At 31.5% G+C, this 14,273-nt stretch overlaps 2 protein-coding genes across 3 annotated transcripts; one reads left to right on the top strand and one right to left on the bottom strand.

Moving 5' to 3' along the window:
* Positions 1 to 1,667: 1,667 nt before the first annotated feature.
* LOC123675784 (N-lysine methyltransferase KMT5A) lies at positions 1,668 to 10,266 on the top strand. The gene is made up of 6 exons (XM_045611301.1): positions 1,668 to 1,883; positions 2,041 to 2,194; positions 8,478 to 8,646; positions 8,738 to 8,921; positions 8,980 to 9,170; positions 9,480 to 10,266. The coding sequence occupies exons 1-6, from the start codon at positions 1,776 to 1,778 to the stop codon at positions 9,688 to 9,690; spliced, it is 1,017 nt and encodes a 338-aa protein (XP_045467257.1). The 5' UTR covers positions 1,668 to 1,775; the 3' UTR covers positions 9,691 to 10,266.
* Positions 4,146 to 5,863, bottom strand: LOC123675785. 2 transcript variants are annotated; one of them, XM_045611303.1, is made up of 5 exons: positions 5,736 to 5,863; positions 5,513 to 5,675; positions 5,146 to 5,310; positions 4,407 to 4,505; positions 4,146 to 4,307 (listed from the first exon to the last, which is right to left on the bottom strand). In XM_045611303.1, exons 1-5 carry the CDS (start codon positions 5,860 to 5,862, stop codon positions 4,274 to 4,276), a joined length of 588 nt encoding a protein of 195 aa, XP_045467259.1. In that variant the 5' UTR covers position 5,863; the 3' UTR covers positions 4,146 to 4,273. The 2 variants fall into 2 exon arrangements, with proteins under 2 accessions (XP_045467259.1, XP_045467258.1); XM_045611302.1 differs by lacking the exons at positions 4,146 to 4,307; positions 4,407 to 4,505 and adding an exon at positions 4,658 to 4,912.
* Positions 10,267 to 14,273: the final 4,007 nt, after the last annotated feature.

A 14,273-nucleotide genomic window follows, 5' to 3' on the forward strand; every position in this document is an offset into this window, starting at 1 on the left:
TCTTTGGTTCAACCGTGGAGGACACAATAACTAATTTACTTGTGATGAAATATGTTGTGATGTTGATTCGTTATGAATCAAGAAATGTTTATTTATTATTTATTTATTAACATATCCATTTCAACTCTTCAAGAGTGAAACCCAAAAATATTTTGTTTTTATTGTAATAAACTGTTGAAATTATGTCTTTTAATTTTTTTCCTGCATCAGAAAAAAGTCTGTCAGGACAAGAATTCCAATATTTCATTATCTTTTGAATATTGCGCCTTCGCTATTGATCTTCAAAATCCTGTAAAACACAATCCACCTACATGTATTGCAGGAAACTATAGGCAAACCATTTCATTAAATATTAAAGCTAGATGGCAGCCCAAGCGAAACCAAATATTGTTGAATTAATATTGGGCATTCGTTGTAAATCAGAAAGAGCCAGTCAAATGTTTTCTTTAACTTGAGCGCATGGAAAATATCCATATTTGAGTTTTTTAATAGTATATTCTAAAACAAGTTGCAGAATGGGCTCCTATTACAACACGAATGCGAAATTCGAAAACGAGCGACGAAGGAGCGAGTTTTCGAACGCATGAGTGTTGGAACGGCCTTCTGCAACGAGTATTAGACGATATTTTCTCTATTTCAGTCAAGTTTTGTGAAATATTGTCGAAATTCAATGAAAAATTCAGATTATACATCCTAGTGACATTTGTATTGAATCTTGGCAATTGGTGTGACTGTTACGAAAATTGACAGATTACGGAATATGAATTTGAATCGTATATGTCGAATTTTGAAATAATTTACAATTACGCATTAAATTCGTTAATCATGTCGGACGAAATCGATTTATCACCACTGGAATTAAGAGAAATTACGAATAATGTTGCAGATCATTCCACTATATCCAAATTATATCATTTTGACAATTATTGACGTTTGTTGGAAATTGATAGGATTGGAAGTCAGTATAGACAACCACAAAACGAAAAATATAACTGAAAACGATGCTGTAATGAGTTCATTACAGCACTGTTTTTAGAACTGTAATGAACTCATTACGATACTGAAATAGAGAAAATAATATATGGTTCTATGAACTAGCAAATTTTTTGTCGGATTTTTGTTCGGATGGCGCGGATTTTTTCGGATTTTTTGACATAGAATTCGGATTTTTCAGTGAAGTAGCATTGGTAACACTGTTTTGAATTGAAAAATGAAATGTCATTAATCAAAATCATATGATAGTTGTAATGTTAAATGTCATTATTTATTTGAATGTTTCTTAATTATTTTTGTGCTATATTTGTAATTCTGTTCGTTGCTTGATTGAGGGGGTTGTATAATTTCAAGTGTATACAGAAAAATCATTAAAATGGTGCAAGGTATGTCCGACTCTGAGTAAAAATGAGGTTAGCTGACTGTCATCGGCACCGTTATATTAGGCCGTTTGGTCATAATTTTGGTTATTGCTACGTTGTCGGACTATTATTTTATTTATTGTATAATATAAAAATATTCATCACTTTTTAGGTAAAAAAACTCACAGAAATGAACATTAATCAAAATTGTTAAAATATAATACAAACAAATCATATTTGATAGTCCTTATTGTTATTTCTTTCAAAGCATCATTGTTAGATAATTAGAGTGGCAACGTTGCATTTTACACCGAATCCATTGAATGCTGGATTTGTGCGGTTGTTGATGTTTTATTTAATATCTTTGCATGTTCAACAAATGAATTGAATTATTTTGTTCGATCTTGCACCAAGAACAAGATGCTTATTTCTGAATCTAAGAATCTAGAAGGGAAACTGACCGTTGGGGAATTTGACAAAAACTATTGCTCCAATGTGAAATCTCGAAGAATTACCGACTTTTTCCAGGTAATTATTATCATTGATCTTTATGCTCAATATAATTTTCGAACAAAATTTTCTTTTTATAGTATGAGTTCACCATTCCATACGAAATTTCGGATGTTTTTTGCAGTATTTTCTTTTTATATTATAGTGTTATTTAATCATGGAAAATTTTTTACAGCCTGTTGATAATTCTAATGCAGATTTAGTTGATGTATTACAACCTATCAGATGTACCCGAAGGAAAGCACATTTTCTTCCCGATCCTCAAGAACCAGTTTCAGATTTCGTTAAGAATATTTCTGACAAGAGAGAAGATGAACCAGTTGAACAGGGTTTGTAAATGCATTCTTATTTTTGGTAAATTTAGCTCATCATTCATTTTCACCATTTTGAGCAAGGATTTTATTAAAATGATATGATATTAAATCAATTTTAAGTAAATTTAAGCCAATAATCATTAATAACCGCGGTTATCTCAGGTCTTCCCCTTGGTTGTAGCCCTTTGGGAATAATCACGAATAATCGAACACAACCAACTCTAATTTTAATATCATCCTTTTATATTAAGGCTCCGACAAAACAAAGCTTGTTACTAACAGAGAATTGTGTGGGCTTGTTGTTATCTGTGGTCCAAAACAATGATACAGAAGGGCTAGTTCATGACGTCACGTCATATAACCAACAATGACCAAAAATGCTTGAATGCAGTTGGTTATTATTGGTACTTATTAATGATAACTATGCTATTCACTTGAATTCACTTTTTGTAACTTGTCAAGAAAAAAAGTTTCATCACCCTTAAATTTTAAGTACTAGCTCCAATAGTTTCAAAATAATTAATCAAACATGGTTTGTTAATGCATTGTTATTTTTGTTAAGTTCAGATAATTTTGGATTTAGAAGAAAAAAAATAATTTTGAAGAAAATATATTGATGAAGACCAATTTTGATTTATAATTTCAATAAAAAATTTTTAGTGGGAGAGGGCTTCATCAATTTTATTGATTCAAAATGAAATGGCTATTGGCTGTAGTCGTCCAGCCAGTTATGTACATTTCCATTCAACTATAAATAATATATATGAATTCACAGTTATTCCAGGAGAAAGGGAAAGCATTCACATCAAGTGCAGAAAAACTCTTCAGTGTTTTTCCCTTCGTTTTAAATATTTTTTCACAATATTTGTCCTTTTTTGGGGTTTTCTATCATAGTGTTGGTGTGATTTTTGGAATTTTGGAGAAAAAGAAAATTTTTAAGCCCCCTCAAGTTTTGCAGTGTTAAGTCCTGGGCCTAATAGTTTCAGGATTATGAATCTTTTAATATTATTACTCCAATATAATCATCTTAATTGCCTTTATTACTTATCATACATGTGGTTCAGTGGTAGGGAACTGGAATTTGACACAGATAGCATTCGTACAAACCTATGATGTTCTAAGGCTAGGAACATAGTGAAGTGACCAAGAGGTGCGAAGAGGATAGTAGAGAGGATATAGGCGAATTCAAACAAATATATTCTAATAGGGTAGTACATAGTGCAGCGATCCCGACTGCGGTTGCGCGAGGCGGTTAAGCGAGGATAGAGGCGAGATCGGGGAAGTTTGTTTTCCTTCATCGCCGCGCAGCTGCGCAATTAATAAATAAAATTGGATATTGACACATTCATGAGTTCGATATTTGTGAAAAGTAATTTGTGGAATCAGAGAGACGCTCAACATCATAATTGATATATTTTGGACAATTTATGGGATGCTGTAGCGGATGAAACTAAACAAACAAGTAATTAATCCGTGGGAGTGATAGGGTCGCGAATGAAATTAGTCCAGTTTTTTATTAATTTAGATTCAATTTTTTCCAGAATGTACTCGTTGCAATATTCATAAGGAAATATGAAAGAAATTTCTCTGGATGATCGCGTAATTCTTTATACAAGTGATGAAATTCACCATGTACTTTCCTAGATTTATTAATTTCGTGAACACTACAAGTTCTTCTATTTTCATCATTTTTCATTACATACCAGCGTTTCAATAACGAATTTTCTAACAGTATAAATCCATTTTTCGGAAACGCAAGTCCTCTATAATAATCAAACTCGACTATCGCCTTGATTTCTTGTTCGCCTCACTATGAGATGACACCTCGTCATCGCCTCTACTCTCGGGAACCGCTATCCTTTCTGCTATCCTCTTCGCACCTCTTGGTCGCTTCACTATGTTCCTAGCCTAAGACTTTCATATATTCTACGAAATGTTGGGAAATAATAAATCATAGTGTAAAATCTGTAGTGAAAAATACTATTGTTTAATTATTGGATTATACAGCAGAAATTTATTAAATAATAATTTCTTCTTTAAGTTTCAATTGATCAGTGGAAGGTTTATCTTCAGGTATCAGTTCATTTCTTTAATTCAGGTTAATCTTCTCCTATTATTTTTTAATATACTAGAAAAAATATAAAACATGCTGACATGTTTCTTGACAGGCATCGAAAAAATTGTGAAGAAAAATAATATGGTATAAAGTATAAATTATTATTTCTACCTGTGTCTTCTCCCTTCGTGTTTCATACTGTTATTTGCCATTGTTCTTTTAATGAAACTGCTGGCGGGTGTTAAAATACCAGATCCAATAGAATCGGATCTGAAATTGATGTTTTTTTCAGATGAAATTAATTAAATTTCGATCTTATGTGGTAGTACCAAAAATTTTATTTATTTAAATTTATTCTCTTTTTTTAGATGTTGAAGATGTCACAAAATTTTGCCAACTATTAATTAATAAACTTTGAAGAGTTATTGCCTAAAAGCAATTTTATTCAATTGTACAAATAGAAACATAAACAATAGACATATTGTTTGGTTTAACCCTACTCTTGTTCAGTGGTAAACAATGATTGGTCTCTCTTATTGAAAACCGATTTTTTATAACGTGCTAAAGATTGTGGTTTTTCTTGAAATTCATGTTGTGTCTTGTAAGCTTGTCTGAAAACATCTACACTGCTGGTAATTTTTTTGCCATTTTTTGTAGTGCTCCTTTTACTTTGTATCCTAAAATAGAAAAGAGAAAAAATGATCTAATTAGGCTCCTTTAATATGAGGTGGAGATGCTTTCAGAGATTATCAGAGCCATTTTCTCTTAAAAGTTTTCAATTATCTTAGACAAGCAAATAGCTCTGATTTTCATTAAAATCTTCATGCAATTCAACAAACAAAATGTGTTCCTACATTGAGTTTCAAAGGAAAACTAAGGTTTGAGACATAGCAAAATCAAAAGTTGATACCCGCTCTCATTGTCATCAATCACTTCATCGTATTCCTGTATAGTCAGTTTTTCTTTCTCTTCATTTTCTGTCTGTGTCGTGTTTTGAGTATCGTCAAGGGAACTTTGCACTGGAGATTCAACAGATGTGATTTCAATGAATTTGAATTCTCTGGGGGTTGCAGAACTGGAAGAGAGTATATAAGTACATACTGAAGAAGAGTTTGAACAAATTATTTTATTTCTGAATCAGTAACTAACGATGGTTTGATATTATTAAGTGCCACTGAATTATGTATATGGCTTGAATCCATCTTACTATCACTTCTTTAGTATTCACTTATATTCTAGTTCAATTTTCTATCCAATATATATGATGAAGGTCATACTTTATTGTTGTTTCCCTACTGGGTTGCATGTCAGGAAAATCCCCATCTATGAAATTTCCTGATGCTATAGTTGATTCAGAATATTCTAATTCTGAATCTTTCTGGGATTGAGATCCATTTATAATTGTATTAGACATTCTATGAGGAGATGTAGAACTTCCTGAGGAATTGAATTAATTGTTTTAATTTTAAACAGCCTTATACTGCCTGGGATTGAACTAACCTTGTATTTTCATATTTTCATTATTTGATGAGTTCTTCGGTAAACTCATGACAGATTTGACATTATCGTTTGTGAGTTTTTCTTTTATCTGTTCCATATGTTCTTTGTTAATCATTGGAGATAGCATCATGGGGTATTCCATCGCTCTGCTGTAGATAGGGTTGTTGGATAGATTTCGAGCATCTTCCTCTGTGTGAGAGGGTCCCTTGTATTCTATCTTGGTGTTCTTCTTCTCACTTTCAATTGGTTGTTTGGTTGGAATCTCGTTTAGAGCACCTGTTACATGATTTTATAGGTACAGAACCCTCATAGTGGCAGTTAATTAATAATGGGGACAAAGGACCCCGCACGTTTAGTATGGGAAATGGTTTTCCGTGAATTTGGCTGAATTTTTGATATGTTGTAGTTCTTGATGAACTGATCAGAAAAGTCCTTAGCCACAAAGCTCAAAAATGGACAGTTTTCGAGATATGGAGCTTTGAAAATGGATTTTTTGCAATTTTCGGGGTTTTTGCTCATCAATCGGGGAGTTCTCATTTCTGGTTTTGATGGAATTTGGATGTTCGGCGGCCAGAACCCGACTGAGAAATGATCTTCCTTGGTTATATTAGGCACCGCCATCGATTATTTTTTATACACTGCTCCACATTGGCTATGAAATGAGATACAAAATCCAAGATCTTCCATACATCTTTTCATGCCACAAGATGATGCCAGAATAATTCACATGACCGAGAAACGACATAATGTGAGATTTTTTTAAGAGAGACCATAATAACTGAATCCTCATATATCTGATGTCCAATAATATCAAATATGTTAACCGAAATGTTCATAACCAGGCATCGCGAGCATTAATGGGGAAAAATGGGAAAATCATAATCATATATCCTCAGGGATAACAATTGTGATTACTTTTGATGTCATTTGCATATGATATGTGATTTGTTTCTCACAAATCTCGATAATCTGACAATGGGGTGCCAAGACATTTTCCTCAGAATGTCTCGAAATTGATGATAATAGCATCTCACAGACTAACGAATCCGTGAAAATGTCTGCAGTTTTGATGCAATAGAGTACTATACGGGTAGAATATAGAAGTCCAAGTGTTGGAAGCTAACTATGAATGGAACTTCCGATATTAACCCACGAATTCTTGAAAATATTTTTTTTTCTATGAACTTTTTGAACTTCACACATATGAATGAATACTTTTTAATAATATGATCGTTGGCAAAATGAATGAGTAGATCAATCAAAAACAATATAATAATGAGAGTGACATTCATAATAATAATAACAATAATGATAATAAACAAAAAACAATTTAAAATTATATTATCAATCGCAAGAAATCATTTAGAATATTATTAATCGAATCGAGGGCAAAATTATCATTATTGTTGTTATTATTATTATGAATGTTATTCTCATTATTATATTGTTTTTGATTGATATACTCATTCATTTTGCCAACGATCATATTATTAGATAGTATTCATTCATATGTGTGAAGTTCAAAAAGTTCATAGAAAAAAAAATATATTTTCAAGAATTCGTGGGTTAATATCGGAAGTTCCATTCATAGTTAACTTCCAACACTTGGACTTCTATATTCTACCCGTATAGTACTCTATTGCATCAAAACTGCAGACATTTTCACGGAGAGCTCCCCGATTGATGAGCAAAAACCCCGAAAATTGCAAAAAATCCATTTTCAAAGCTCCATATCTCGAAAACTGTCCATTTTTGAGCTTTATTGCTAAGGACTTTTCTGATCAGTCCGTCAAGAACTACAACATATCAAAAATTCAGCCAAATTCACGGAAAGCCATTTCCCATATTAAACGTGCGGGGTCCTTTAATATCAGATCAATAAAAAGACAATAATTGAAATGTGCTTCTGTTTTTAATATGAATTGCAAACCTTGACTTCTTGTTTGAAATTGTGGTAGCAAATCGCATCTGGGACAGTTTTTACATTCAGTTTCTGTTCCTATACGTTTGTCTATGCTGTTTTCCAAAGTGGAAGATTCCTTCTTCACATGCGTGAGTAGACCTTGAGTTGAATCTGCCAATCCTTTGTATTTAGCCTCTACCTCCATTATTGTTGTGTCATACAACTTCAAAGCCCTTGTTCTCTGACCCAAACTTTTGTCGATCTGTAATAGAAGGAAGTCTTTATGGACTTAGTATACAGATAAAGATGGTAATTGATGTGTGATATTCTTACCAAGCCGAGCTTGTAAGATATCCTAGCCATTTCTTCTTCTAGTTTGGCTTTCTCTGTCTTCTGTTTTTCAACCAAAAAGCCTAGTTCATTTCTTTGTTCCCGTAGCTGGTTGATGTATTTAAGAATCTCCTCATTGTTTTCTCGAAGTCTTCTGCCTGTGTTTGACATGTTTCAATTTATCATAACTGTATGACACTATTTGATATAAAAAATTTTGTTAATTTGGATATTTTAAGCCCTTCCTGAAACTTTCGACAATTTGACATTTTAGTTCGAGTAGCTAACTCTGATTTATTTTAAATTTAGAATGAAACCGTGTTTCGTTGATAAGAATCGTTATAAAATTTGATATTGGATAAAAAAAAATAAATTTATGTTGTTCTTTCTTTAGATATGTTAGAATTAAAGGTAGTTTAGGTTAAATTAGATTGGGTTATATATATGACATTGATTTGTTTGATAAAATGTTTCTCTCAGCTGTCTCTAATGCTACAGATTTTTTTCAGATAATTATCCACTGCCAGTTATCGATGAACAAGAATGTGCTGTAAAGAGCCCCCCATTAACACCTCACAGAATTACATTATGCACAGAAACAGAAGATCTGAAACCGGATGTTAAGATGGAACTCAAAAGTTTTCAAAAACCCGTCATAAGGCCTAAGGCCCGAAAAAAGTAAGATATTTAGACATGACAATTTTTTACTATGTTTTATAGATTTTCATTAATGATTTATGACATGTTTTCAATTCATTTGTTTCTCCAGATTGAATGCTAACAGATTAAATATGGTAGAAGAGATGGCAAAAAGTGTTGTCAACCGTAAATTAACAGTAAACAACTTTTTACCTGTAAGAAAATCTATTCGCAAAACAAAAACAACTGTTTTAGAAGAAAAACAGAAAAACTTGGAGAAGATTTTGAGGAACAATATAGAAGAGGGTTTGAAAGTGAGATGTTAACCTAGATTTGTTTTTAAGAGAATTTTATTAATTTTTTTATTTTTAGATATGCTATTTTGATGGAAAGGGAAGGGGTATTGTGGCTGATAAACAATTTAAAAGGGGTGACTTTGTCATAGAATACAGTGGCGATCTCATAGAAATCTCTGAAGCTAAGAAAAGAGAAGAAATGTATGCTACTGATCAGAATGCTGGTTGCTACATGTATTATTTTGAGCATAATAATCACAAATATTGGTACGTACCTTGTTTGTGTTTTCAAGCATTACATACTGATTTGTTACAGTTATATTATGGTATGGGGTAGTCCAATGTTCAAGTTTGAGATTATATTAATATATTATTCTTTCACACTCTGCTGATCAGCGTATTTTCTGGATTGCTCTATATGATTAAGAAAATTTTTTATTTTAGAAAATTATTTGAAATATTTTTGAAGTACTGTGTATTTTATATCAATAAGACTGTCAGTTGAAGATTTTAGATGAAGATAGTTGTGCATGAAATTGTGTGATATTTGTTTGTGATAAACCTTTTTTTTTCTAGTATTGACGCCACACCTGAATCAGATAGGTTGGGAAGATTAGTGAATCATTCCAGGAATGGTAATTTGATGACAAAAACCGTTTCCGTTGATGGTAAACCTAGATTAGTCCTTATTGCTAAAGAGGATATTGAAATTGGACAAGAACTGCTTTATGATTACGGAGATAGATCTAGAGAATCACTCAGATATCATCCTTGGTTAGCCTATTAGTGATTGTTTTAATAACTTATTTATTGCAAATTAACAGAAAATTTAAATGAGTGGGTTTTATAAATTCACGTTTTTTAAAATGTACAAATTTGTTGAATAGTATTTTTTAATGATGTAATATAAAAGTAACGTCGTTACTTAACAAGTTCTCATTTATATTTATTCCGTCTCTAGAGTTCAAGAAAAAACTTGTAAGTGTTTCGAATTCATAAATATTTCGCATTTTGAAGCATTTTCATTACTTTTGTACTTTTATCAATGTTTGATTTTCCTGTTAGCAACACCCATAAAACTTTTTGGGATATAACAAGTTTACATTAAATGTACTGATGATTATTATTTTAGCTTAGTCAATTTGAAATGACATCTATTTTAATACAAAAATCACTTCCTCCATATGAATTCTATTAGTTGAAATTTTATCACTTATTTTGCAGTAGCTCTCTTTTAGACTAATGTATGATTACATCAAAGCAAAGTCTGAATTTTCGACTGATTTGTTAAGTTTCTAGATTAAATTTTAAAATGAAGAAATGTTTCAAAATGTAAATTCTTCAAATAAAAGTCTTTAAAATTTTCAGTTTTATTACAAAGTTAACATAATTAGTTTTGGGCTATATTATTATTTATCATTACATCAGTTTTGTCAGTTTTATCTTCTTCCAATTTCTTGAGGGTTTCGTCTAGAAGTTTTTTGTTTGAAGATAGAAAACTTTCTATTTTCACATTTTTGGCATTAAGTTTTGCAAATTCATACTTCATCAATTGTAAGGATGTATACATTACTTCCAGATCCTTTTCAGTTTTTTCAACATTGGCCAGAATCTCTTGGAAATGGTTTTCTTGATCAAGATAAGCTATGTTTTCACAGAAATCTGTAGGATTGTCACATTCATTTTCATTTGATGAAAATTTGTTAGAGTCTTCCATTATAATCAATTTCAATTGATGTATATTCGGAATATTTTTTAATTTTAAAATGGAAAATAATCACAGAGGTTGTTTATTGAAAGTCATTAAGTTTATTACTCTATGAATTGAACCCACAGAATATTTTCTGTGTTCGAACCTTCGAGTATAGAATATGAAGATTATTTTATATTCTATGACTTGCACTGGTGCGGCCAGTCGAATAAGCTATTAGAATCCCTGGTGTGTGTACTGATTCGATTTTGTTTCAGACTTTTTGAAATATTTCCCGTTGCTTTGGTGTTCTGCTCAATCAGATTTCTGTAAAGTGGCGCTCTTTAGAATTGTTCGAATTCCCGCTATCTGACTGGCACTGTTTAAAAATGACTTAATGATTTGAGACACTGCAAACTTTCACAATAAATTACAATTCAGTTCAGTTTCATCGAATTTTCAATGAAATGAATGCAATATAATGGTAGACGGATATAGGTTTATTAAGAGTATAAAAGATTGTCACAAGCATACAATATAAAATATTATCATTCTACAGGGTGGCGACTTTTTCAATGGGATTGTATTGGTAACTTTTGAACCATAAGAGTTAGAAGGTTGGTCAAATGGAGAAAAAGTTGCATGCATAGAAGCAATATCAAGAAGTTCAAACAAATCGAGATTATCAGGGCCGGTTATTGAGATATCATAAAAAAAGTAATTTCTGTCATTTTGATTTTTCCTTTTTTCCCAGTTTATTTCAAATATTATCAAAAAATGTTACAGGAATTCTTTATTCGACAATAAATTGTTCTCAATTTGACGTAATCAGATTTCGTATCCAACGTTTCGTGCTCTCTGGGCCACCCTCAACCTCATTTTTTTCAATACGGACCTGTATATTTTATGACACTTTTCGAAATAACTTTTAACGCTGAATTCAACGATAAGGGTTAAAATCACCTGAAAATCAACTTTGAATGACATTGTATGATACATCGTTGAATTCAGCGTTAAAAGTTATTTCGAAAAGTGTCATAAAATATACAGGTCCGTATTGAAAAAAATGAGGTTGAGGGTGGCCCAGAGAGCACGAAACGTTAGATACGAAATCTGATTACGTCAAATTGAGAACAATTTACTTTCGAATAAAAAATTCCTGTAACATTTTTTGATAATATTTTAAATAAAGTGGGAAAAAAAGGAAAATCAAAATGACAGAATTTACTTTTCTTATGATATCTCAATAACCGGCCCTGATAATCTCGATTTGTTTGAACTGCTTGATAATGCTTCTATGCATGCAACTTTTTCTCCATTTGACCGACCTTCTAACTCTTATGGTTCAAAAGTTACCAATACAATCCCATTGAAAAAGTGGCCACCCTGTATACTCGAGGGTCACGATAGTCGACAATCGGGAGAAATCTGAAAAATCTTCCGTTTTGTCTGAAAGTTTTACATGTATAAGTAGACACACCAGGGTTTCTATGCATCTCAGTTGCGATCTTAGCTAGAAGTACAGAATGTTCCATGCATCTGAGAATAATAAAATTAGTTAGAGGGATTACGCAACATTTGGTGATGGAGCAGAATTATAGCATCTTTTAGATATCAAATTATTATACGATATTTCACTCAATTCATGAGTTTCTCTCCACTAAGAGTACAATTCCTGCAGCCCCCGTGAATGAAAGTTTTGTAGTAATTCAAAAAATATTGAATATTGAAATAAATAATTAGAAATATCCGAAAACATCATAAATTCACGAAACATCCTATGACAGATCGTGGGGAAGAATGCAGTATATGCAGGTTTGGGACAATGATCTTTCTCCCTAAGTTTTCTCAAACTTCCGGTTATACCGGAAACAGACTACTACTTTCTTATTTCAAATGGCACACTCAATATATTATTATTGTATCATTAGATAAATTATATTGATGATAATATCAGCAATGTGCCATAACTCGGGTAAAACCTAAACGATTTATGAGCTTATGAAATTCTTGTAGAAATAAGAGGAGACGACGATCAGTCACATTTTTTCGAATATAAGTTTTTTTCGTAAAAACTTTTTTATTTTTCGATCCTGCCAATACGTACCTATAGTATTATATTGCGGTTTGGACCAAAATGCATCAGCCTCATAATATTATTATATTAGTATATTCTAAAACAAGTTGCAGGAGCGAGTTTTCGAACGCTTGAGTGTTGGAATTGCCTTCTGCAACGAGTATATTAGACGATATTTTCTCTATTTCAGTCAAGGTTTGTGAAATATTGACGAAATTAAATGAAAAATTCAGATTATTCATCCTAGTGACTTTTTTATTGTATCTTGGTAGTTGGTGTGACTGTTACAAAAATTGACAGATTACGGAATTTGAATATGAATCGTACGTTTCGAATTTTGAAATAATTTACAATTACGCATTAAATTCGTGAATTATGTCTGACGAAATCGATTTAACATCACCAGAATTGGTAGAAATTGCAAATAATGTTGCAAATCTTTTCACTATATCCAAATTATATTATATTGACTATTACTGACGTTTGTTGAAATTTGATAGGATTGGAAGTCAGCATAGACAACTACAAAACGAAAAATATAACTGAAAACGATTCTGTAATGCGTTCATTACAGCACTACTTTTAGAACTGTAATGAACTCATTACAACACTGAAATAGAGAAAATAATATTACGTATTGGCAGGATCGAAAATTCAAAATTTAGTTATCGAAACAACGAATTTTACTTTCTTTTTGTGTATTCCATAAGTCATAAGTCACGGAATACTTCCACTCAGAAATAGTGGTTTTTCTTCATTTCAGGTTCTTAATCGATAACACTTAAAAATTTTTTCTTAGGTATAGGGTTTCCTGAACCCCCCTCTTTTTATAAGTAGAATCGAACTGAAAGAATAAAAATTATATCAATTTGAGTTATCCAAGATCATTAGTTATAAATTGTGGTTTTTATTTTAGGTATAGGTAAGGTTTTCTTGAGTAAGCCCTCCTTTTTTAATACGTAGAGACTGAAATAATAAAAACTTGTAATTTGAAAATTTTGAGTTTTAATGAATTTCATTTGTCCAAGTTCATGATCTTTTCATGAACACCCTATACATGTTTGGTCCAAATCGCGAACAGTCTTGTAATACTACGTATTGGCACGATCGAAAATTAAAAAGGTTTATTTTAGAAGAAACGGTAATTATTTAGAGTAAGCCATTAATCAGAAATAACGCTTTGAACGAGATAAAAATTTCTAGACTTACCAAATTTTGGGTGTAGATTACGAATCCGATGTGAAGAATTTTCATCCGCATTTGGTTTTTCTAAAAAAAAATTAAACAACACTAATTCCTTTTATACATTATTAATTTGTGGTTTATTTGAAAGGTATATTCGTCCAATATTTAATAACACTCATATTTTACTCATTTTCCAACATCATTATTTCCAAAAAACCAAAAGAATTGATAGGTACTTATTTTCGTTTGAAGTGCCCCATCATAAATTTCCATGATGACATATAGGATGCGATCCTCTCCTGGAATGTTTGGATAAGTCGACTTCAACGAAAATAAATATTAATTCTTTAGGGTTTTTGGATATATGTACCTAGTGATGTTGGAAAATGCATAATATGATTGATAATAAATATTGGGC

Source organism: Harmonia axyridis, chromosome 3, assembly GCF_914767665.1.
Source record: "Harmonia axyridis chromosome 3, icHarAxyr1.1, whole genome shotgun sequence".
NCBI classification, from domain to species: domain Eukaryota; kingdom Metazoa; phylum Arthropoda; class Insecta; order Coleoptera; family Coccinellidae; genus Harmonia; species Harmonia axyridis.